The following is a 22,774-nucleotide window of genomic DNA, read 5'->3' on the forward strand; positions in this document are numbered from 1 at the left end:
TTGTATAGAAACCCATATCATACTCCAGTTTGTGGCAGATTACACATTCCTACTGTCATGCCTCTTTTAAATAATTTTTTGCTGATACTGTCTCCTCTGCAGTTAGTGCATTCAGTGAGCTCAAATATTTGGGAAAGAAGGATAAAATATAAATTGAAAAGCTACTTACAGAACATCCATCAATTTGCTAAACATTTCTCTAGCAAATTACTTAGAAAATCTTGATTACTGCCAAATTCAAACTTGATAAAAACCCTTTGCCTTCTAATGAACAAGTTTTTTCATACATACCATAATGACTAGTTCCATTTTGGTAATGTATAGTGTATTTTGGAAAGATAGGGAAGATAGAAGTGGGGGGTCATGATCTTTATCAAAAGCAGCCAGAGTGTGAAAAGAGATTTTACTGAGTCAGAAATTACTTCTGCTAGCATAGAATCTGTTTGGTGTGAGTTAGCTGGAAGTAAAGGTGTAATGAGAGTGGGAGTAATATACAGGGTGATTCTAAAAGGACTTTACAATTTTGTAAGTGTACAGAAATTTATTCAGGAGACATATAATTTATTGAACTGTCATATTGTAGCAAAAAACATCAAGTTTTACCTAGAACATTCATTTTGGTTCGATGTGACTGTCTCATTGGTGATACGGCAGACATCCTATCTGAACTCAATTTCTTCCCAAACGCAATGTAACATATTCGGTGTAACTTCTGTAACTGCGGCGGCAATTTTAGTTTTGAGCTCGGCAAGATTGGTAGGTAAGGATGGAACAAACACTCGATCTCTAATGAAATCCAATAGAAAAGTCTAAAGGTGTCAAATCTGGGGAACAAGGTGGCCATGCTGACGGCCTGCTCGATCAATCCACCAACCTGTGAAAGTAGCCATTTTTGAAATGCAAGCTGCTGGTGCTCGTGGTGACTGAATTTGGTACAACAGCACTATGTCAGTAAAACTCAGTTTTTTGCTACAATATGAAAGTTCAATAAATTCTCTCCTGAATAAATTTCTATACACTTAACAAAGTTGTAAAGTCCTTTTTGAATCACCCTGACCAGAGGATTGTGAAGACTAATGTGAGTCTATACATGCAGATGGAATGGGGAAGCAAGTGTGGATGACTTGTTATGAGAGACTTCAATCTGCCCCTAATTGATGGGAATAAGTGAGAGGGAAACTTGCTATGATAAAAAAAAAATAAATAAATAAACTAGATAACTATTATTATTTGTACCAGCATGTAAGGGAAAATACTAGGGAAAAGATAAAGGGGACTGTGGCAATTTAAGGTGCTACATGGCATCTATTAACTGGGTGAATTGCAGAGGGAGGGAAAATACATTAGAATCATGGAATACTTTCAAAGCAATAATCATGGAAGCCATGAATGCATATATACCATTAAGAAAGTATGGCATGAGGAGGATACTGGGATAGATGAATACAGAGCTGGCCAGTTTAATAGAGCAAAAAAAAAAAGACAGCATGGGAAAGTTACAGTGATGAAAGTACTGAAGCCTACAACAGCTACAATTTGATCTGTAATAGTACCACAAATAAGGTTAGGGTGGGGGGCAAGGCTTAGTATGAGAAAGTACTGGCTAAGAGAGCAAAGAATGGGGACAGCGAACGTTTTGTTTATGTGAAGAAGAAGAAGAAAACGAATTGTATCGGACCTTTGTATACTGGGTGATAACCCTGCTGATGAATTGAAATAGGTTACTTTGCATCAGTTTTTACTGACTAAAAACCCTTTCTGCTGAAGAAAGGCTGTGCGAATGAGGCAGAGCCATATGAAATTCTTTTTCTTCTTTAGTGTATCATCCTTTCAGCTTGTTTGACCCTTTGGTGAGCTGTCTCCATTTCTTGTGCTAGGTGCTTCACTTCTGCGTAACTCCGAAGCCCAGTTTCCTTCAGAATTGTATTTATGATGGTGTTTCTTGGTCTTCCCTGTTTTCTTTTTTCTGGTATTTTGCCTTCCAGCATGTCCAGTAACTTCCATCTATGCCTCATGGTGTATCCAATCCATTGTAGCTGTTGTCTTCTATTTCTTCTTAGCAATTCTTTCTTCTCCTACATGTTGTAAAACCACGTTATTACTCATTTTTTCTGTCCAGCTAATCTTTTCCACTCTCCGCCAGCACCACATTTCAAACACCTAGTTTTTTCAAATTGGTTTTGTTTAATACCCATGTCTCTGCTGAATACAGTGCAATTGACCAAATACAGGAACTCCATGACTTAAGTAATACTTGACTTACGCAAATTCGACTTTACATAAGTTTTTGCAGGCCAGTGCAAACTTAAAAAAATATGGAAACTTATTTTGCATCTGTAGGGATAAATGGAGGTATTGTGAAAATATTGTAATGCAAACCCAATAACACATTGGTTTTTTTTTTTTTTTTTTTTTTTATAATTCATTCCAAGTCCTTAGAAGTTGAAATTTTCTCTATATAACTAAGCTATTTATCTCTCTAAAAGGTCATATTTATAATGGAAATTTCACTACACTTTTATTGTTATCATATGTTCCCATTATAAGAATCAATTTTGAATGCCTCTGTTATATTTTTCTAAAGGACTTTCTGGTTTATTGGGCTTTTCTGTTAGTGCAATCTATTATAAATGGGTAGTAAATGCAATCTTATTGCATTTGCAATAATCCCGATAACTGGAATTGTGTAGGTTTTTACATTACAGTATTATGGTGAAATGAGTTCCTTGTCACTGACATCTTCAGTCATATAAAAAATATAAATATCACCCTAAAGATCGGTTCTTGGGCCACGGTTTCTGATTTTCATAAACAACATCGACGTGTTATGTCAAAATTTACAGACAACTTAGATTGGGAGAGTTGTTAATGATCAGTGCCAAGCAGTGTTTCTTCAGGATGACTTGAACAGATTTCAAGTATGATTAGAAAAGTGGCAGCTGAGTTTTAATGCAGCAAAATGTAAGGTCTTACATTTTGGAAATAGCAACCTCAAAATAAATTATATACTGTGTGGTCAAATTAAAAGCAGAAGAAGAAAGGTATCTGGGATTTATGATATGGCAGATATGAAGTTTTCTGAGCAGTGTAAACAGATGACCAGGAAAGCCCACAGTGTCTTTCGATGATTTATCAAATAGTATTCTGTGGAGATAGGAAGGTTATAAATCCTACTGTATAAGGCAATTGTAAGACAGCATTTAGAATACTATGTCCAAGTATGGAGACCTTATCTAAAAAAAAAAAAAAAAACCCATTGAGGTTTTTGAAAGAGTCCAAAGATGGGTAATTTGCATGGTGAAATCGGCAAAAGGGCGATTGTACAAGAAAAGACAAATTGTGGGCTACAGAGCTCGGCAACCAGGTACCTTAGAGAGGAGACCTGATTGAGGTTTATAAGGCTCTGAGATTGATAGTTAGTTACCTATGTGAGGTGGGAAAGCCTCTGGCTTTCTTACTATGTGGCTACTACTAATATTATGTGAACCTAAATTCTTTAAAAATTATATAAAGAATTTTTTTTTTTAATCTGCTGTGACACTGTCATGCCAGGCCCACAGAGCTTTGGTAAGGTGTAGTGTTTCTGTGTTCATTCCCCTTCATCCCATATTTTATAAACCCCCTGCTCTCATTTTAATTTCTTAACTTGCTAATCACATACAAGGCCAACTTCACATTATGATAGTTCTGATCCACTGAATATACTTTTCGTTGCATTTTTATGCCTAGTTAACAAGAATGTATTGTGCATTTTATGCCTATTCTGATATACATTATGAGATCTGATGTGAAAGCTCAGACTATTTATCACAAAAGGAGCAGTGGAAGTAGAGGAACAAAAAGTGTAGGCTGCTTCCTACACTAAACCAGTAATGAGCAGTGTATGTTGAAGTACAGATGCTGCCTTCTTGTAAGGGTTATAATGGGAACACAAATGCAGATAAAGTGTGCATAAAGTTTTTTATGAACAAACAATAGGAAAATAGAAAAAAGATCATCCAAATGTTTGTTCTGTTGTATAGGGCAGGCCTAGAAGCCTCATTTTAGGAAGGATGTTATGTTGAACAGGTGCAGAGATGAGCAAGATTAGTGAGAGGAACAAATGGGTGCTCTTACAATGAAAGGCTTCAGTTCTGCAAATTGTAGTGTCTGGATACTTAGGCACCCATGAGGAGATCTGGTTCAGGTGTTTAATGCTTTAAAAGGATTAAGTTGAAATCCTTCCACTTGCTGAGACTACACACCTGAGCAGGCATAAATTGAAATTGAAGGATGGGTGCAGGATAGATGTGCAGAAATTTTCCTTCAGCTTGTGGGTAGTTGATTGTTGGAACAAACTTTCATCTGGTGTTGTTGAAGTGTAGCTTGAATAAATTCAAGAAAAAACTGGACAAACTGTTAGAGGGGATGGTCAGGTGATACAGGAAGCATTTTTTTTTTTTTTTTTTTGGCTGATGTTGTATAAGATTACTGCATCATTTGCCATTACCAAATGTTAAGAAATGCATTTAATGTTGCTAATTTAAGTAAGAATGTGGGTTTTAGTAGATGAAATGTTTCCAAGTAGTTGAGAATCTGTTTGAAGATAACAAAGCACACACAACCTGCATCGGTATTATGTTTTATTTCTGAATTGAAAATATGTACATAATGGGGTAAAATGTTTCATGATATTTTCTCACCACACTCCTTGAGTGACTGTAAAGACAATATCTAAGGGTTATTATTATGGAATTCTTAAAATTTTTTTTTTTTTTTTTTTAGTAGAATTAAAAGTTTGAGTAAATTAAACTTAAATCTAATTCTAAGAATTTATTCAGATTAATTTTCATATAGTAAATAACAATAATAACAAAGTACATAAACACTTACCAGCTGTCTTTGCGATATCCCTGTCACAAAAGATCACTTCGGCTTCAGGAACTTGTTGATTTGTTTATGGGTGAAACATGTACTGTGGTTTTCTTAATCTCATTACTGGGCGGTTTGGTTATCTTTTTTTGGTCTTGATCCCAGGGTTTACTTGTGTCCTGATGATATCGTTACTGCAGGTATTTGCCTAATAATATTTTGGGGCAGAAAGCCTCAAACTATGTAAAACTCAAGCTGTTTTCCTTTTAGTTAGTGCATTTGCATCATTACTACATGGTTAGATTTTTTAGGTAAACCAAAGTTTGTACATTGGCATTGTTAATGTAACATCTCATATTGTGAAATACTTCAAGCTGTCCTCTGCCGACCGGGCTAGCCGGGTGGGTAAAGTACCCGCCTGGCAACCCAAAGGTCGTGGGTTCGAATCCCGCCTCGGGTTTGGATCAGAGCAGTGCAGAAACTTCGGGAGGTGCATTATGGCTACAGAAGCCGATGCGCCAACAACTAACAAAAAAAAAAAAAAGGTTGCCCTCTTCATACTTCAGATAAGTAACATGTCCCCATTAGAGAAGACTAGTGTTATTTATTTTCAATTGAGTACCACCATGCAGACAGCATGGTTGGTACTCAACCGAAAATAAGTAACACTTATATTGTCTGCGTGGTGGTACTCAACTGGAAATAAGTAACACTAGCCTTCTCTAATGGGAAAGTATTACTTATTTGAATTTTGAGGAGGTCAACTTGTTGTGAAGGATTTCACAATATGAGATGTTATAATAACAATGCCAGTGTACAAACTTCAGTTTGTCTAAAAATTAACTATGTAGTAATGATGCAAATGCACTAACTAATGCAGGTAATTGGCTTAATGGATAATGAGCAGTGTTGTGATACCCATTTAAGGATATGGGATAAAATAGAATAAAACAATTAAATAATGTTGTTGGAAAAATTTCCCATTTAACATCTTCAGTTTCTAGTGTGGTTGGTAGGAATTGATCTAGGTCATAGTCTTAGTTGAGAGAGTTATTTGGTTGGATGGTTGGTTGTGGTTAAGAAGTTTAAACTTATTTTTAATTTGGGTTAAGACATCTATTCTTAAAGATGTGTATGTAACTATTTTCAATCTGAATTCCTTTGTTTTGGTTAATGCTATCTGTGGCTCCTATTAAAAGGCTTCTTTGTAGAGTCTATGGTTATGGTATCTGTCTGTGGCCACTACTGATGTTTTGGAAAATGCCTATTGGTAGTCCTGTGTCCATGTATGGTAAGTTTGGTCTTGAATTATTTACTCTGCCTTTGTCAATGTCTTTCTTGTTCTTTTACTCTGAATTTCCTCTTGCTTTGTTCAACATAGGCTTTAGTACAATATCTGCATTGTAGCCAGTATATAGCGTTTTTAGTGGTCAGGGTCTTGGATGGGGGAGGTCGAGATGGTTGTTTTTAATGTCTTTTATTGTTTTAGTATACCTGATAAATTTTTTTTGTTTTTTAGCTAGTTGAGTTATTCCTTTGCTGATACCTGGTGCAAATCCCTTAGACTCTTTTCTACCAAACCACCTGGTAATGAGGTTACATAAACCACAGTATATATGTAATCCACCCATAAAAGAATCAACAAGTTCTTGTGGCTGAAGTGATCTTTTGTGACAGTGATATTGCAAAGATAGCTGGTAAGTTTTTTGTATTATTGTTATTTACTATTTAAAAATTAACCTTAAAGAAAAATTCTTCAAATTAGATCCATGATTTACTAAAACTGAATTCTACTATAAAAAAAAAAAAATTAAGAATTTCATAGTAATAACTCTTAGTTACTGTCTTTGCAGTCACTGAAGAAGTGATAAGAAAATACCATGAACCGTTTGACCCTGTTATGTCATATTTCCAATTTGGAAATGAACATAATAATAGCAACGTAGGTTTTGAGTGCTTTATCTTCAAACAACACAGTTCGCCTACACATCATATTACTCAAGGAATACCTTAGATTGAGAATCTGTTGAAGTTGACCATCAATTTGACCTTCAACTTCAAGCAGTGATGAAATGTTTTGCTAAAGTGCATGAAAATACTCATTCTGATAACTAACCATCCATGAAATTGTTAAATTAGGACTAACATGAAATTGTCGCATCTGGCTTGATCATTTGGCTGATGTTGGGAGATTTTTTACCAAAAACCACTACAATTGTGTGGTCTCCACACAAACCAGAGATTGCAAGGAGACCTCTGGTTACCCAGATTTTCATCATGTGACTATTTATGCAGCTGTTTTGAAAAGCAAGGTTTTTTTTCAAGAGGATTATGCTTTCTTACAAGTCTCAGACGTTATTATTTAAGAGATTGATGCCATGAGAACAATTAGGAAAGGTCTGTGAAAACACAGCTTTTCATTTTCAGAAGCTTATGGGGGAAAAGTGGTGGTTATTTTGAAAATGTCTTAAGATATATATATAACTGGGAGCTATATCAGGTTATGATTTCTTTCATTTTTATATTTCAGATGGCAGAGGTTAATGGTCGTTTACTTTATGTACTTTTGCTAATGCATAGTTTTTTTATGCTTTACATTCTTAAGGAGAACATTGTTTTCAGCTGAATTACTCATTGTTCTTATCTTTACTTTAATAGGATGAGTATACTTTATTGCAACAGATGCTACAGAAAAGTAGAGGCAGCAATATGACAATTTGGTTTGGCCATTATCCCACTTCCACAATAGTTGCTCCAAGTCCTGGAGCTAGAGAACTTATGAGGTTTGTTTTGGTGAGATACAATAATTATGCAATATCTAACTATTATTATCTCAGCTATAACTGTAAGTCAAGCAGTTAATGTATTAAAATTGGAAAATTAAACACATTCCCTATGCTAATATATGGCCTAATATTGAGCATGGCTAGTTGTATGTGGTAAAGCAGTATTTTGACAGTATTTTGTATGAGATGGAGATAGCATCTTCCTGGGTTTGTATATTTTATTAACTGCAAAATACTTTTGAAAGGAAATGTTGGTTTCAAGTATTTTAATTTTAATAAGTAAATTAATTTTTAAAATAGTTTGTAGTTGGCTCTATATTCATTAAAATTTTGTTATAATTTTATAAGATATGATCTAGTAATTTGTTGCAAAACAGATTCACCTAATCAATGTCTTTCTTTCAGTTTGTTTTATTAATATATATATATTTCTATAGAAGTCACTGCTGTAAATAATAATAAATAAATAAAATAAAAATGGAAGGAAAGAAAAAACATCCTGACATTTGCAAATAAAATACTTGATCTGTATTACTATTAGTGTCTCAGTTGATGCAAGGAAACACTTTTTTGAATCTGCCAAAAATTCAATTTTTTTTTTTTTTTTTATGTAAACCCCAAACACGAGAGGTATTAGAACCTATAGTACTTAGTACTGTGCTTGGGTTGGAGGTTGAGAAGATGAAAGAAGATATTTGTTGATATTGGACTTGAACTTCTGTAGACTGTAATTTTCAGGAAATATGTATGAAGGAAGGTTGTTCCATAAAATGGTAGTTGAATGAATAAATGAGGAAGATGAAAAGTTGGTTCTGTGAGTTTGAAGTTGGACAATAAATGGATGTTGGCTGGTGGCTCCACATGTTCGGACTGTTTTGAAAGCGAGAGCGGGAATTGTAGAAGCCAATTCAGAAGAACAGTGCCCATGGAAGTATCTGTAGAAAAGGCATGCAGCAGAAACAGTATGTCTATGAGACAGCAAGTGGAGAGACCCAGTTAGAGATGAATCATTAATTAACCTAACTATGCTATTCCTCTTCTGAGTGGAATCTAGAAGCCTGAGAGAGGTTTGGGGGGCACCGCCCCAGATGTGAGAACGATATTCCATGGTAGGGCAGATTTGCGATTTATACAGAGTGAACAGCTGTTTGGAAAAAAAAGTAACACTGAGAGCGAAAGAGAAAACCAAGTTTTTTAGATGCAGAGGAAGCAATATTTGTAATGTGCTTGTGCCAAGAGTGATTAGAAGTCAGGCTAATCACCAAAAGAGATATATCATTTTGCCTAGAAATCGGAGTGTCACCAAAGATAAGCATAGGAGCAGAAGAATCCTTTTTGTGAGATATAAGAAAAGACTGAGTTTTAGAAGGGTTGAAATCAACTAAGTTGTCTTTGCCCCACTGGAGAATTACCCAAAGATCCGCATTTAAGGAATTGGTAGCAGATTTTCGAGAAGTTGAAGCTGATTGAGTAGAGCAAGGTTTTTCAAAATAGAAAGTGGAATGCAATGTGCTATCATTGGCAAAAGTATGGATAGGATTTCCAGTCAATGGAAGAAGGTCATTAATATACAAGAGGAAAAGAGTGGGGGGAAAGAACTGAACCTTGGGGGACACTGGCATTAGTGGAGAAATTAGAAGACAGAGAGCCATCTACCATCACCCTCAGTGGGCGATCAGAGAGAAAACTGGATAACCAATTACAAAAAACAGTTGGCAAACCATAAGATGGAAGTTTGTTTAGAAGACCTTTATGCCAAACACGATCAAAAGCCTTTGAGATGTCAAGAGCAACTACTTGTGTTTCACCGAACCTTTCCATTGAGTTAGTCCATAAATGGCGTCTCCGTAGCCAGGTGGGAAGGAGCAGCAGTGCGTAGCATATGCTTCTTGATTAGATTGGGGTTCGAGCCTGTCAACACCAAATACAGAGGATGCAGAAAGGTCAGGGAATGACCACCACATATTCCCGGAGCAATATGGTCTTAGTTGCTAATGCTCTTAAAAACCAAATAACAAACAAACAGTCCATAAATGGGTAATATAAGCCAGAATATCACCAGTGGATTGACACTGACAGAATCCATACTGGTGATTGTTGATCAGACGGAAGGTTTCTAGGTAGTTTAAGAGTTGGCTGTTAATTGATTTCTCCATTACTTTAGAACGAGTAGAAGTAATTGCAATGGGACGATAATTGGATGAGAGGGATTTGTCATTTTAGGAACTTGCTGGATATGAGCAAATTTCCAAGCAGAAGGAAAACACCTTTGGATTAAGAAAATGAAAAAAGGCGGCAAAGAATAAGAATACGTTCAGGAGCACAGGTTTTGAGAACAAGTGGAGAAATACCATTGGGATCTGGAGCTTTCTTAGCATCAAACTCCTTTTGACAGAAGACCACAAGAGGCATTGAATGGAACGTGTTGGGAATGGTGGTAGGTGTTTTACCAAGATCATTAATACATGAGTGGGAAGGAAAATGGGATGCTAGCAGGTCAGCTTTATCCTTGGCTGAAGTGACAACAAAACCATCTGGTTTGGACAGAGGTGGGAGCAGAGATGGGCAAAAGTTGTGGCCAATAGCTTTGGCAAGAGACCAGAATGCTCGGCTACCATTAGGGAAAAAAGCAAGTTTTCTACTCTTAGCTTGTTCGAACTCTAGTTTGGACTGATTAATAACTGCTTCACAATTGTTGCGAGCTTTGGTGTAGGCAGAAAATGAAACTAAAGAATTAGAAATAAGCCAATTACGATATTCAACGTTCTTCTCTTGAGCAGCCTTAGCACATTTATTGGAAAACCAAGGTTGAAGGTCATCGGTAATTGCAAAAAGTCTCAGCATCTCAGCCAGCTGGGTCGGTGTGACTAGAAAACGGAAGCCAGCTGGAGTTGTGAACATTAAAATATTTCTCATACCTTCCCCATTGATAACATTTAAGGTTTACTTGAATATACAATTAGATTTTTGAGTTTATACTTGAATAAATTTATTATGAATTTTCATAAGTATTAATAAAATAACACAAGAAATATGAAATTTTACCCCAGGGGAAAGAAAATAACAAGCAAAGTTTTCTTCTTAACATATTTGCTGCTGCCTATGCATTCAACTTGCATTTTACAGGATTCTGTAAAAACTAAAGTTGGCATTCTAGCTTCCAGTTTGGAGCTTAATGTTATCAGGGGATCACAGAAGCAAGACAAAAATGTGTAAAAAGGAAATTTGGGATATTTGTGTGAAATGTATATTTTACACAAATTTTTTTGTACGTGTAAAAAGGAAATTAGGGAAATTTGGTTTCTCTAGCCCTAAGTCCCCAAAAATCAGTTTTCCATTGGTTTTTCATCCTGAGAAGAACCCAAGTTTACATGGCACCCATCGTTTGATGAGTGATTCAAATAGGTCTGATAACCATCACAACAGTCCCTTCAAGTTTTTAATGAATAACAGTTTCATCTACTGGTTTGTTTTATTTTATTTTTTTGATTAAAAACAATATTAGTCACTCTACATCAGCTCATGGATAAATGTATTCATTTCTAAAGAGTGTATTGTTAGACTGGTGAGGCAAAAGCATTCACAAACAGTCATGACAGAAAAGCAAATTGCAGTGTACCATTATTTTCTCAAACAATTTCAATACCTTCATTGAAGTAGTACCACACTTTTCTACTGAAATATCCAAGACTTCAACACTTATGCAAATTATATTGGGCTTTATGTCTCACATAACAAAAGAGTTGACTAAACTGCAATAAGACTGTTCCTTCCTCAAGAAGGCTGCACAAATAGGGTAATAGAGTCCTAACACATCTGCAGAAAACTGACTGCTCCAAAAATTCAGTTTTTCATCCTAAAAAATCTAAAGTTGACAGTGAGGTGCTTGATTTGACACTTAATGATATTGGGAAATCATTAAGGAAGCAATAAACACCCAGTAATATCTGGAAATTTTTATGATATAGACCACTGTTCCCAAAGTGGACGATACCATCCCCTAAGGGGCAGTGGAACAATCAAGGGGGTGATAGTAGCCTTGGGTGCATTTGGGGGCATTTAATAAAAATAAGGGTGTGGTGAAAGCATAAAGAAGGAAGAGAAGATAAGAAAATTTAGAAAAACTATTCGTACAGGTTTCACCTGTTGTGTAACATAGTGTAACATTATTTTCCAGGTAAACACACAAAATGCAAGTTATACCGATCGGCGGTCAAGTCCGCCGACAGGTCTTAACAAGCAAGTACAGGTAGGCGAGCATGTCGGGCATTGTTGGCGAGTCCAGCTTACATCAGCAAGAATATGTGCGTGTAATGACTTGTTGAGAATACGATACTATAAATAGACGTCATGTATGAAATCTAGTTTAGATTGTTTTTGAATTGTGTGACAAGCAGTTAACAATAGTGAAAGTGTAATGGTATTCAATTCAAAAATTTTAATTCATATTCGATAACTTCGATATTTACGGATTACATACAAAGCAAATTGTATGTGAGTATTTTTATACATTTTCTTACATATCTACTGTATGTTTCTATGGCTTCTAGTTTTTACTAATAATAAAATATTTTTATTGCATTATTAATGAAATCAGAGGAGTGAAATCATAAAAAAAACTGTTAACCATTAATATTTATTTCTATCTATTGAATCATCCATGTTAATTGGTAAATAAGGCGTGTGTTAATAAGGAACAATTATATAAATAACAGAAAATTGAATAAAAACTATTAACCAATTCTTAATTGCATATTAATGTATTTTTTTAATTAATTAATTCTTGATAAATTTAGTTTGATATTTGACAATTTAATATCAAATAAATATATCTAATGCTGGGCAAAGAACAAAACCCAGTTTATTAGTTTCATTAGTATTTTAGTTTGTTTGTCTTTTGCCATCTTACACAAAAACCACTGATGTCATGGACACTATTCTAATAAGTATAACACAACTATTGCAAAGAATTTTGGTTCCGACTAGAGAAATATTAATTATATAATTTTTTTTCTACAGATAATATTATGGCTGAATCTAAGAAAAAATGTAGACAATATAGTATTGACTATTTGAACTATGGTTTCATTCATTTGTCTACAAACAATATATTACCAATGTGTTTGATTTGCGAAAGAGTTTTATTAAATGAAGCTATGAAACCTTCAAGACTACGAGAACATTTGACAAAAGTTCATGCTGATAAAAAAAGATAAGGATTTATTTTATTTTCAAGCACTTAAAGAAAAACGTTTGAAACAACCGACATTGGTAAAACTATTTTCAACAACATCCAAACAAGATGATGATGGGTTGCTTGCTTCTTACAACATTTCGTTACTGATTGCTAAAATGGGAAAACCACATACTATTGGTGAAGAACTAATTGTACCAGCTGTAAGTGAGGTAATACGCACTATGCTGCACATGCCAGCGTCTGATATTATCAATAAAATTTCTTTGAGCAATAATACAGTGCAAAGAAGAATTGATGAAATGGCTCAAGATGTTGAAGACTCATTATCTGAGTATTTAAAAACATCCCAGTTCTCTATACAGCTTGATGAGCCAACTTTGCCAGGAAATGAAGCCTTACTTTTAGCATACGTGTGATTCATAAAAGAAGAACAAATTTGCGAAGAATTATTATTTGCTAAAAATTTGAAAACTGATACTAAAGGAGAATTGATATTTCATGCATTGGAAGAGTTTTTTAAAGAAAAAGAAATACCCCTGAGTAATATCTTGTCAGTTGCTACTGATGGTGCTCCAGCGATGATAGGGGCGCTTTTGGGGGTTTCTTGCATATTTAAAAAAAAGGCGGTGCCGAATGCATTCGCTGTACACTGTGTCATCCATCGTCAACATTTAGTTGCCAAAAATCTGAGTGAACGCCTAGTAGTGAACGATAATTAGACATAGGTCATTAGATTATGTCATTAAAGCAATCAACAGAATCAATTCATTGAATGACAGATCGTTTAGACAACTTTGTATTGAAAATGATGAAGATTTCACTCGCTTTGTGCTTCATACAGAAGTTCGTTGGCTATCAAAAGGTACCTGTTTGAATCGGTTTTATAATCTCTTTAACTCCGTGCTAGAGTTTCTAGAAAACAAAGATGATGCTTTACGAGCCAACTTGATTGATTCCAAAAATGACATAGCTTATTTGACAGACTTGTTTAACAAATTTAATGAAACAAATCTACAACTTCAAGGCGATGAGCTGAATTTAATAAAAACAAAAGCTGTTATTTCTGCGTTTGTGGTAAAACTTCTTCTGTACAAACAAAATTTAGGACGAGGGGAATTCAGCCAATTTCCAAATTTATAATATGAGCTCCTGAAGAAGAAGGTGGAACTCTTCACTATATAGCAGGACACTCCAGAACTATCACTGCAAGTCTGCAACCCCTCTGAACAACAACCACAACCACTCTTTTGGCACCACCAAATACGGAGGATGCGGAAAGGTCAGGGAATGACCACCGCATGTACCCGGAGCAATATGGCCTTAGTTGCTAATGCTCCTAAAAACCAAATAACAACAACAACTCTTTTGGCAGGAGAACGTTATTTATTTCCTTTTCATGTATGTATCTCTGCCTATCTAATTTAAACCTGATCCAATCACAGTGTTATTCTTTAAACTTGCTCTTCTTCCTTTGGTGGGAAAAAACAGTGTTTTTCGTTGAGAGAATCATTGCATGGGAAAACAATGTATTTCCCACACAACGAAACTCATATTTTACCTCTAGATCATCTGCTGACAATACATTTGAACTGCTCCATATTGACGCCTTTTCCCAAAATGCACTGTGTCGCATTCTCAAATAGCAGTGTAATAGAGGGATTAAACCATTGTTCAGAAACTTTTAATTTTAACCCTTCTGCACTTGCCATACCATTGTTTACCATATTCCTTAAGTGCCCTACCATGCCTACTCCCACTAATGGAAATATTTCTGTAATGGTTTCATTATTCCTTAAGTGCTTTACTTCCACACAGTAAATATTTCTTACTAAGAGAAATATATTTGTAAGATTTTGTCTTAGTTTCATGACATTTTCAGGTTTCTGTTGCATTTGTATTGTATAACAATTCCTCTGTTGCGCATTCTGTAATATTTAATGATTTATCGATGTTGATTTTATAACCTTTATGTGAATGAATCAAACAATTATTTTTAAAATAGTACCGAAAAACCAGCATTTTTGTATCAATACCGGTATTTCAAATCTGAAAAAAAAATGACCGGGATCACAATTTCTGTATTGTAAGCACTATATGGAATGTCAGAAAGGGTATCTTCAACATGGTGGCAGAACCGTACACACATCTGCAATAGTACTACTTACATTAAAATTTGCATGAAGATCACATAATCTAAGGGACTCTGACCACCAGTAAATTCACTGAATAATTTGATGCAAATTACAACATTTAGGATATATTTTTTTGTTGTTGTCAAAAAAAATTATGAAATGACTGACATCCTCAAAATATTCTACAATGCATTGAATGCAGAAATAATTTTGTTGTTTGTTTTAGTTTCTTTTTCATTAACCAGGTTTCAAAGATGAATTAAAATTAAGCAGCAATATATATTAATGAAGAAATATGAGAAATGTCCAAAGAATGTAATGAATAATTTTCTTTCAGAGGTAGTGGACCTTATATTTGTGGTCATCTTCACACATTAGGAGGTTTAGTACCTCAGATGTATACCCTTCATTCTACAGGAGTACTTGAGCTTGAGTTAGGAGACTGGAAAGATAATCGAAGGTAAGTAAATTTGTACCTCATCTGATTTTATTTTATTTTATTTTGATGATTTTATTTTTTTAATGATATTTGTCTTGCAAAACTCCATTCTTGCCGCTGCATAAACCTGGCTATGAATTCCAAATTAAATGACTAATGATAGTAATTATCTCTTCAGATGATAATGGAGGCCATTATAGAATTGGGAAATTTTATATTTGAAAAATACTTGACAAATGGTATTTCTGTACTGCTAACCTGAAGAAGCTTTTAATGCTGTATGCTTATTTCTAACAGGATTTTACTGTGGTTTTGAATACTTTTTTTTTTTTTTGCATTACACATGCCCTACATTTCTAGAGTTCTTATGTAATACTCCATCTCCTTAATTGTACTAAGTACAATCTCCATATACTTTATGCATTTTATAAGATGTACAAAGTATATGGAAATTGTACTTAGTGCAGTTTAGGAGATGAAGCAATTATGTGTAGCCTAATCAGTGTTAGTTTTATTTTAGGGTTACATTACAATAAAACTAATTGGAATTAGGAATTATACATTATAAACAAGTTAGACTTTTAAGAACTCAACAGAATTGAAGCAAAACCAAGAATTGATACCAAAGGATATGAATTCTTATGCAGAGTGTTTCTAAATTACACCTACAAAAATTTAGAGATACCACTGTATAAAAAAAAAAACAAAAAAAAAAAATGAGAGAGAGTTCATATAAACATATCTGATTCAGCTGCTTGTTTTAAAACATGGCTATGGGGTTTAGAAAGGTAAAAAAGAATAAAATAATAAAAAATAAGTAGACAAATGCCAACATGTCTCTTTTAAAATTTTAACAGCCACAGTTCTGCAACTTCTCAGGTGAGAAATTTATATGAACTTTTTTGCTTGTTTTCTAGTCCTGTAATTTTTTTGTAATAATTTTGCTAGAACTGGTCCTGTAATCATTTTGCTAGAATTAGTCCTGTAATTTTTATCATTGTAATTTATTTATTATCTATTTATCTATTTACTGAATAAAGATACATACTGAAATTAATTAGTCAGTTCTGCTATGAAGCGGTAAATGTGTTCCTAAAAATCTGTTATGTATTTCACACATTAAAAACAACAGGGCTTATGGGAAAAATAGGGATGGGGCGGAGCATTCAAAAAAAAAAAAAAATGTTCAGCGCAGTACGTTATAAACCCAATAAAATTGCTAACACAGGTTTAAACATCTTAATTTTCAAATAAATAAATAAATATTACAGTAAATATAGCACTGTAATGTATACATACTAATTGATATTTCTGTTCACTGAGATTTTTTTTTTAATGTGAAATTTAAAATAGTAAAAAAGATAAGCAATCAATAACGACGAACACGGCTCTCACAAATTGCACAAGTGAGATAGCAGTGACAATTTCATGCATTAAAAATAGGAATGAATAGAAGATTCTGAAAATTTATTTATGATTTTTATATGATTGAAGATTTCATGGAATGGGAAATACATTTCACCATAATAGCGTAAAAATCAACAGAATTCCAGTTACCGGTATTATCACAAATGCAGTAAGATCAAGTTTACTACTCATTTATAATTATATTGCACTAACACAAAAGCCCAATAAACTGGGACCTGTAAATTGTTTTTGTTTTATGGTAGTGACCTTCAGAAATGTGCTCCTCCGCTCGCTATCCCCGCCTTAGGAAATTTCTGTTTGAACTGAAAAATATGAGCTCCTGAAAACATTAGTCAGCCTACAAAATCGTGTTATCTTGTGAATACAGCGAATGGCAACAGTGTCTCTGACCAATACAACTACAGTAAAGGGGAAATATAGCTCTCACACAATTGACATTTAAGCTTCTCTAACTTTTATGTATTGCTATGCGGGTCGCTATGTTCAGCTTTGTGCTGGGTTTTGTGTTCACTGGTGTTACTTGCAGATGAAATTGCACATGAGCCAACACAAAAATCACATTATACTCTCATTGTTCCCTAATACATCAGTCACGTTGGAGCAAATTCTTGTCAAAATGCACGTTATAGCAGAACTGATTTTATGTACAAGTTGTAATCAAAAAGTTCAGGGAATGAATTTTTAATTTAAAAACTGCAGCATCATTGCAAGTTGTAATTTGTCACACATTCATTGGCTCATCTAGACACTAATCTATAAATCTCCTGTTTATCCTTTATCCTCAATTAGTCCAGTTTAGCTTGCATTTAATAGGTATTATGTTTTTAATTGCATTTTAAAATGTATGATTTTACTGAGGAGTGAATTTGGAAATTAGGTAAAGGTGCAAAAGAGACCCATAAAATATTAAAAATTATGTGAACAATTTTTATAGGCTTTTTCTATAAAGTGGCTAAGTTCTAAAGAAGCTTGATGACTGTATCATACCTGTTGTGCCTATTCTTCAACTTCTTGGCTTAACCTTAGATAAACTGACCTTTCTTGTCCATAGCAAATAGCTTAGAACCACCTATTTCAAGAAATTAAACATCTTGAGAGTATTATCATGGGGTGCTGACTGTCATACACTTCTTCACGTATATCATGTGATAGTAAGATCACTGCTAGATTATGGATCTTCAGTTTACCATTCTGCTAAACCCTGCACATAGAGGTGGTTAAACCCTATTCATCACAGTAGTCTATGCTTTACTCTTGGAGCCTACCACACATCTTCTGTCCAAAGCCCCTTGATGTAAGCACCAGTACGTGGTGAGGGGACCTCCCAGTGATGCTGCTGGTCTTCCAGATTAGCATCACTGTGATCCAACGCTCACATCCTAGGTTCCAGGTTAACATTAATGGAATCCAGCGTGTTTTCTGTGTGCTGCGACCCATGGAAATTCAGAAGGGGGTTTCTGGTGGTTGAGGGACCCAGCTTCAACACACCACTTTGGTCCTGGATGGCCCGGCTAGGATTTGCCTGAAAGGGTCAACCATGTTAATGTCATGCCCTTACCCTCATGGTCCGAGGACAGGATTCAGGCTGGCAGCGGTGTAGGTATAGTGTCTGGGTAGCATGACAGGCACTCTGAGCTACATCTGTCGGAAGAATACCAATTACCTTGACACTTCATAGAACACTCAATTCATCTAGAGGTGTCATTTCAGAGTGGGACCATCTCGAAGTTACTGAGGTAGAAATCTGCTATGAATTAAAACCACAGGGAGTGAATGCTGTTAAAAGAATATCTGTCTATGGACATGGGAAACTTGTTCCCACTAGAAACATCATCCTGACCTTCAATTCACCGATGTCTCCTAATGAGATCAAAGCAGGCTATATCAACTGTTCCATGCATCCATATGTACCAAATCCCTTATGGTGCTTCAGGTGCCAGAAATGTTGGACACTCTCAATTGAGCATGTGCTCAATGTGCTGCAAAGGACCACGAAACAGCATCACTTTCAGCTACAAAATCCACCTGTATTAACTGCCAAGGTGAACAGTCAGCCTACTCATGAGCATGCCAGAGGTGGAAAAAAGAAAAATAAATTCGGTGGCTTAAAGCAGAGCTGAACATATAATATCAGGAGGCAAGAAAAGTGGTGAAACCTATAAATATAAACAAACCTACATATGCACAGAAGGTAGCAGGGAGATGTTCTATTGGAACACAAACTTGAAGTGATCATCCCTCCAAAAGAGTAATTCACTCCCATCGCACATTACCTCTTAAGCTCACAAAAACCTGCATATAAAGATCAATTAACTGCCACTCCCATATCGGTATCTCCAAATGTTCTAATAGTAACAAAAGCAAGTGCCAGAGAAAAGAATGAAAAGCTTGAAGTATCTCCTAAATCGCAAGAAAATATGGAAGTCGAAGAGGATGAGGTACAAGATGATCCAGTCTTGGAACTCTTTGTGGAGGAAGAAATTGACACAGGACAGCATCCATACATCCCCAAAAAAGATAAATGCAAGACTGACAAAAGTAAGCCCTCACACCTTGGAAGTTGCCTGATGGACCCACCAAGCCAAAATAATGGCTAAATTCCTGCAATGGAATTGCCGTGGATTCTAGCGAAATACTGATGACATCAAGGCCCTCACCCTCCTGCAAAAGCATGAGCCAGTTTGCTTCTGCTTGCAGGAAACATATTTGAAGGCAAATGAAAACCCATCATTTAATAATATTACGATCATATGTAAGGACAATTGGGGATGGACCTGCTAATGGGAGAGTTGCAATCCTTGTGGTCAACCAGACTCCATTCCAACCTGTGCCGCTCTCCACTAACTTAGAAGCAGTATCAATGGATAAAAGGATGGTTGAGTGGGAGAAGACAGAGGACAGAGGGTGGTAATCAATGGGTCTGCTCTTCGTGGACTAATGTTATTAGTGGAGTCGCACAGGGTTCGGTGTTGGGTCCACTGTTGTTTTGTATATTTATCAATGATATTGATGAAGGTATATCAGGCTTAGTGTCGAAGTTTGCAGATGATACAAAGGGTGGCAGGGTTGTTAATGACAGTAATGGCAGTGTTCTACTGCAACAGGATCTACAAAATTTGGATATGCATATGGGTAGAAGTAACCCCAGAGGAACGTACCAACTGTGTTGTTCTAAACTTAGGGTGGTAGAAAATGAAAAAGACCTGGGAGTAATTGTGCAGTCAGATATGAATTTTTCTGAGCAATGCAGACAGGCTGCCAGAGCAGGTCATGATATACAGGAATTTTGCTAGCAGGGAAAAGGTAGTGATTGTCCCTCTGTTATAAGGCAATGGTCAGGCCACACCTTGAGTGCTGTGTACAGGTCTGGAGGCCTCATTTTAGGAAGGATGTAGATTTGCTTTGGCGTGTACAGAGAAGGGCTATAAGATTGGTGAGGGGAATGAAGGGATCCTCTTACCAAGAGAGGCTTAAGTTCTGCAAATTGCAGCAGCTGGAGACTAGGCACCTGCGAGGTGATCTCATTGAGGTGTTTAAGGCCTTCTTTGTGCGGTTCCTTTGTAGCCAGGTGGGCAGGAGCAGCAGTGTGTAGCACACGCTTCTTGATTAGACCTGGGTTCGAGCCTGTGACCACCAAATACGGAGGATGTGGAAAGGTCAGGGAATGACCACCAAATATTCCTGGAGCAATATGGCCTTAGTTGCTAATGCTCCTAAAAACCAAAATAACAACAACAACAACATTGTGCTCTCTCTTCTGCATCTTGGGGTGCTGATCGGTGCACTTTATCCTGTCTGTATCGTGCACTCGTTCGATTAAAATTAGATTATGGGTCTCAAATGTATGCATCTGCCAGAAAAAGTGCCCATCGGTGGCTTGACCCCATTCACCATCAGGCTATCTGTATTGCTACTGGCACTTTTAGAACATCTCCTGTCCAAAATCTTTCTCTAAGCCAATGAACCATCTTTGTCCCTTTGCTGTAGTCTCTGCTGTATGCTGTCAAGCTTAAATCCCTGCCAGACCATCCCACGTTGACATCCATTTTTGAACCGCAATGGAAAAATCCATTTGTTATTTGTATCCAAGGTCTATTCAGAAATTTGGACATCACAGTAGATAATATTGCCCCATCACCTAGGCAACCCCTTCCACCCTGGCATGCTCTTATTCCCACCTGCAACTTCTCTCTTACTAATTGGGGGAAGGATAATACTCCATCTGATGTCTACCTGCAGCTTTTCTCAGCACACTGATCTGAGCATTCTGACTTCTTGCTAGTCATCACAGATGGTTTGAAGTCAGATTCACTGATTTAGCTGACTCCGCAGCCAAATCAGTGAACCGTTATAATTCTTGTCTGTTAGTCCCCTATCCAGGCTACAGGCAAGTAATACGAAAGGAACTTGTTTCAAAATGGCAATACTCTTGGCACGAGCAGGCTGAAAATAAGTTATACGAAATTAAACCTGTAATTGAACTTTGGCTGTCTAGTCTGCACAGGAACCATAAAGAGGAAGTTGTTCTAGCTCGGCTCTGCATAGGACACAGTCATCTGATGCATGCTTTTTTGCTGAGGGCTGATGTGTGAGCTTTGTGACACCATTTTAACATTGAAACATATCTTTATTAACTTTCCAAGATTTTTGAATGCACGCTGTTTGTTTTAACGCTTTTAACCATCTAAGCCTTATACACTTGTTCAGATTTTAACTGACAAAGACGATATGTCTGCAATTTTTAACTTTTTAAAAATTATATAAACCATTATACACAGGGTTATACAAGGTGTTTCAAAAGTGATGGTCTTTAATTTAAGGGTGAACTGTACAGACTACAATATGCAAAAAAGCCTAGTAAACATGGGTCCTTAAGTGAATCGTTTTAGAGATATTGCACATTTCTAGTTGGAATCCACCACTGAAAAGCCGACCGGTCAAGTGCCTGCCTCCCTGGTAACCCAAAGGTTGCGGCTTCGAATCCCGCCTCTTGCTTGGATCAGAGTAGAAAATGCGAAAACTTTGGGAGGTGCATTATGGCCACAGAAGCCGATGCACTAACAAAAAAAAAAAAAAAAACACTGACAAGGTGAACTGTACAGAGTTGGGATCTACCACTGACTTCTTTGTTTAGGTTAGATTGTGCTCATTCTTTCCCTTTCTCCTTTCTCAATGCTCTGAGACATAACAGGCATACTAGCACTTGTCAAAGAAGATAGTCAACATGGAAAGAGGTAACAGCAACGAAGGGTATACGGACATGCACTTCGTGTATGGTAAAGCCAACGGCAGTGTACTCGAGGCTGCACGTTTGTACCAAGAGGCATTTCCCCACCGAAGGCAGCCCAACAGGTGCACATTCATCAGGGTATGTCAACACTTTAGAGAACATGGGCGCTTCGCACATGGAGTACGAGCAGGTAGGCCCAGAAGCATAACACCTGATGTTGCGGAAAGGATGTTATAGACTTTACTAATTTTTCCCAAATTAAAAATCCAGGAATTTTGACAAGGAGGATTGCTCTGCTAGAGCGTGTACTGAGTCATAGCAGTGTGTGGCGAATTTTACATCGCCAATTACTGTACCGCTACCATATCCAGCATGCACAAGCTCTCAGCAATACAACCTATCCTCCCAGAGTGCTCCTGTAGTTGGTGGTGGATCTTAACAGAAAATGTGCATTATCTCAAATGGTTCATTTGCGGCCCGATGTTCACTAGGACTTTTTTGCTTATTTTAGTTTGTACTTTTCACCTTTAAATTATTGAAACACCATTTTTGAAACACCCTGTATAAATGTTTTTATTATGCACCATGTATATTTATTTTTTACCTGATTTTATCTTGGTCTAAATTTCTTTGTTTTTGCTATTTATAAATACTGATATAGCAACATATTTTTAACTTATAGTTTGTCATTGGACTTGGCGCATTATAGCC

General features: G+C 36.1%; 1 protein-coding gene across 1 annotated transcript in view; it reads left to right on the forward strand.

Moving 5' to 3' along the window:
• LOC150088669 (transmembrane protein 62-like) overlaps positions 1 to 22,774 on the forward strand; it is a 366,503-nt gene that overhangs the window by 129,881 nt on the left and 213,848 nt on the right. Inside the window, exons 6-7 of the mRNA XM_090370285.1 lie at positions 7,510 to 7,634; positions 15,304 to 15,426. Coding sequence (XP_090226411.1) covers positions 7,510 to 7,634; positions 15,304 to 15,426 — 248 coding nt within the window. The remainder of the gene's footprint in view (positions 1 to 7,509; positions 7,635 to 15,303; positions 15,427 to 22,774) is intronic.

This window comes from Mastigoproctus giganteus, chromosome 3 (genome assembly GCF_048544385.1).
Source record: "Mastigoproctus giganteus isolate SK-2022 chromosome 3, ASM4854438v1, whole genome shotgun sequence".
In the NCBI taxonomy this organism is placed as follows: domain Eukaryota; kingdom Metazoa; phylum Arthropoda; class Arachnida; order Uropygi; family Thelyphonidae; genus Mastigoproctus; species Mastigoproctus giganteus.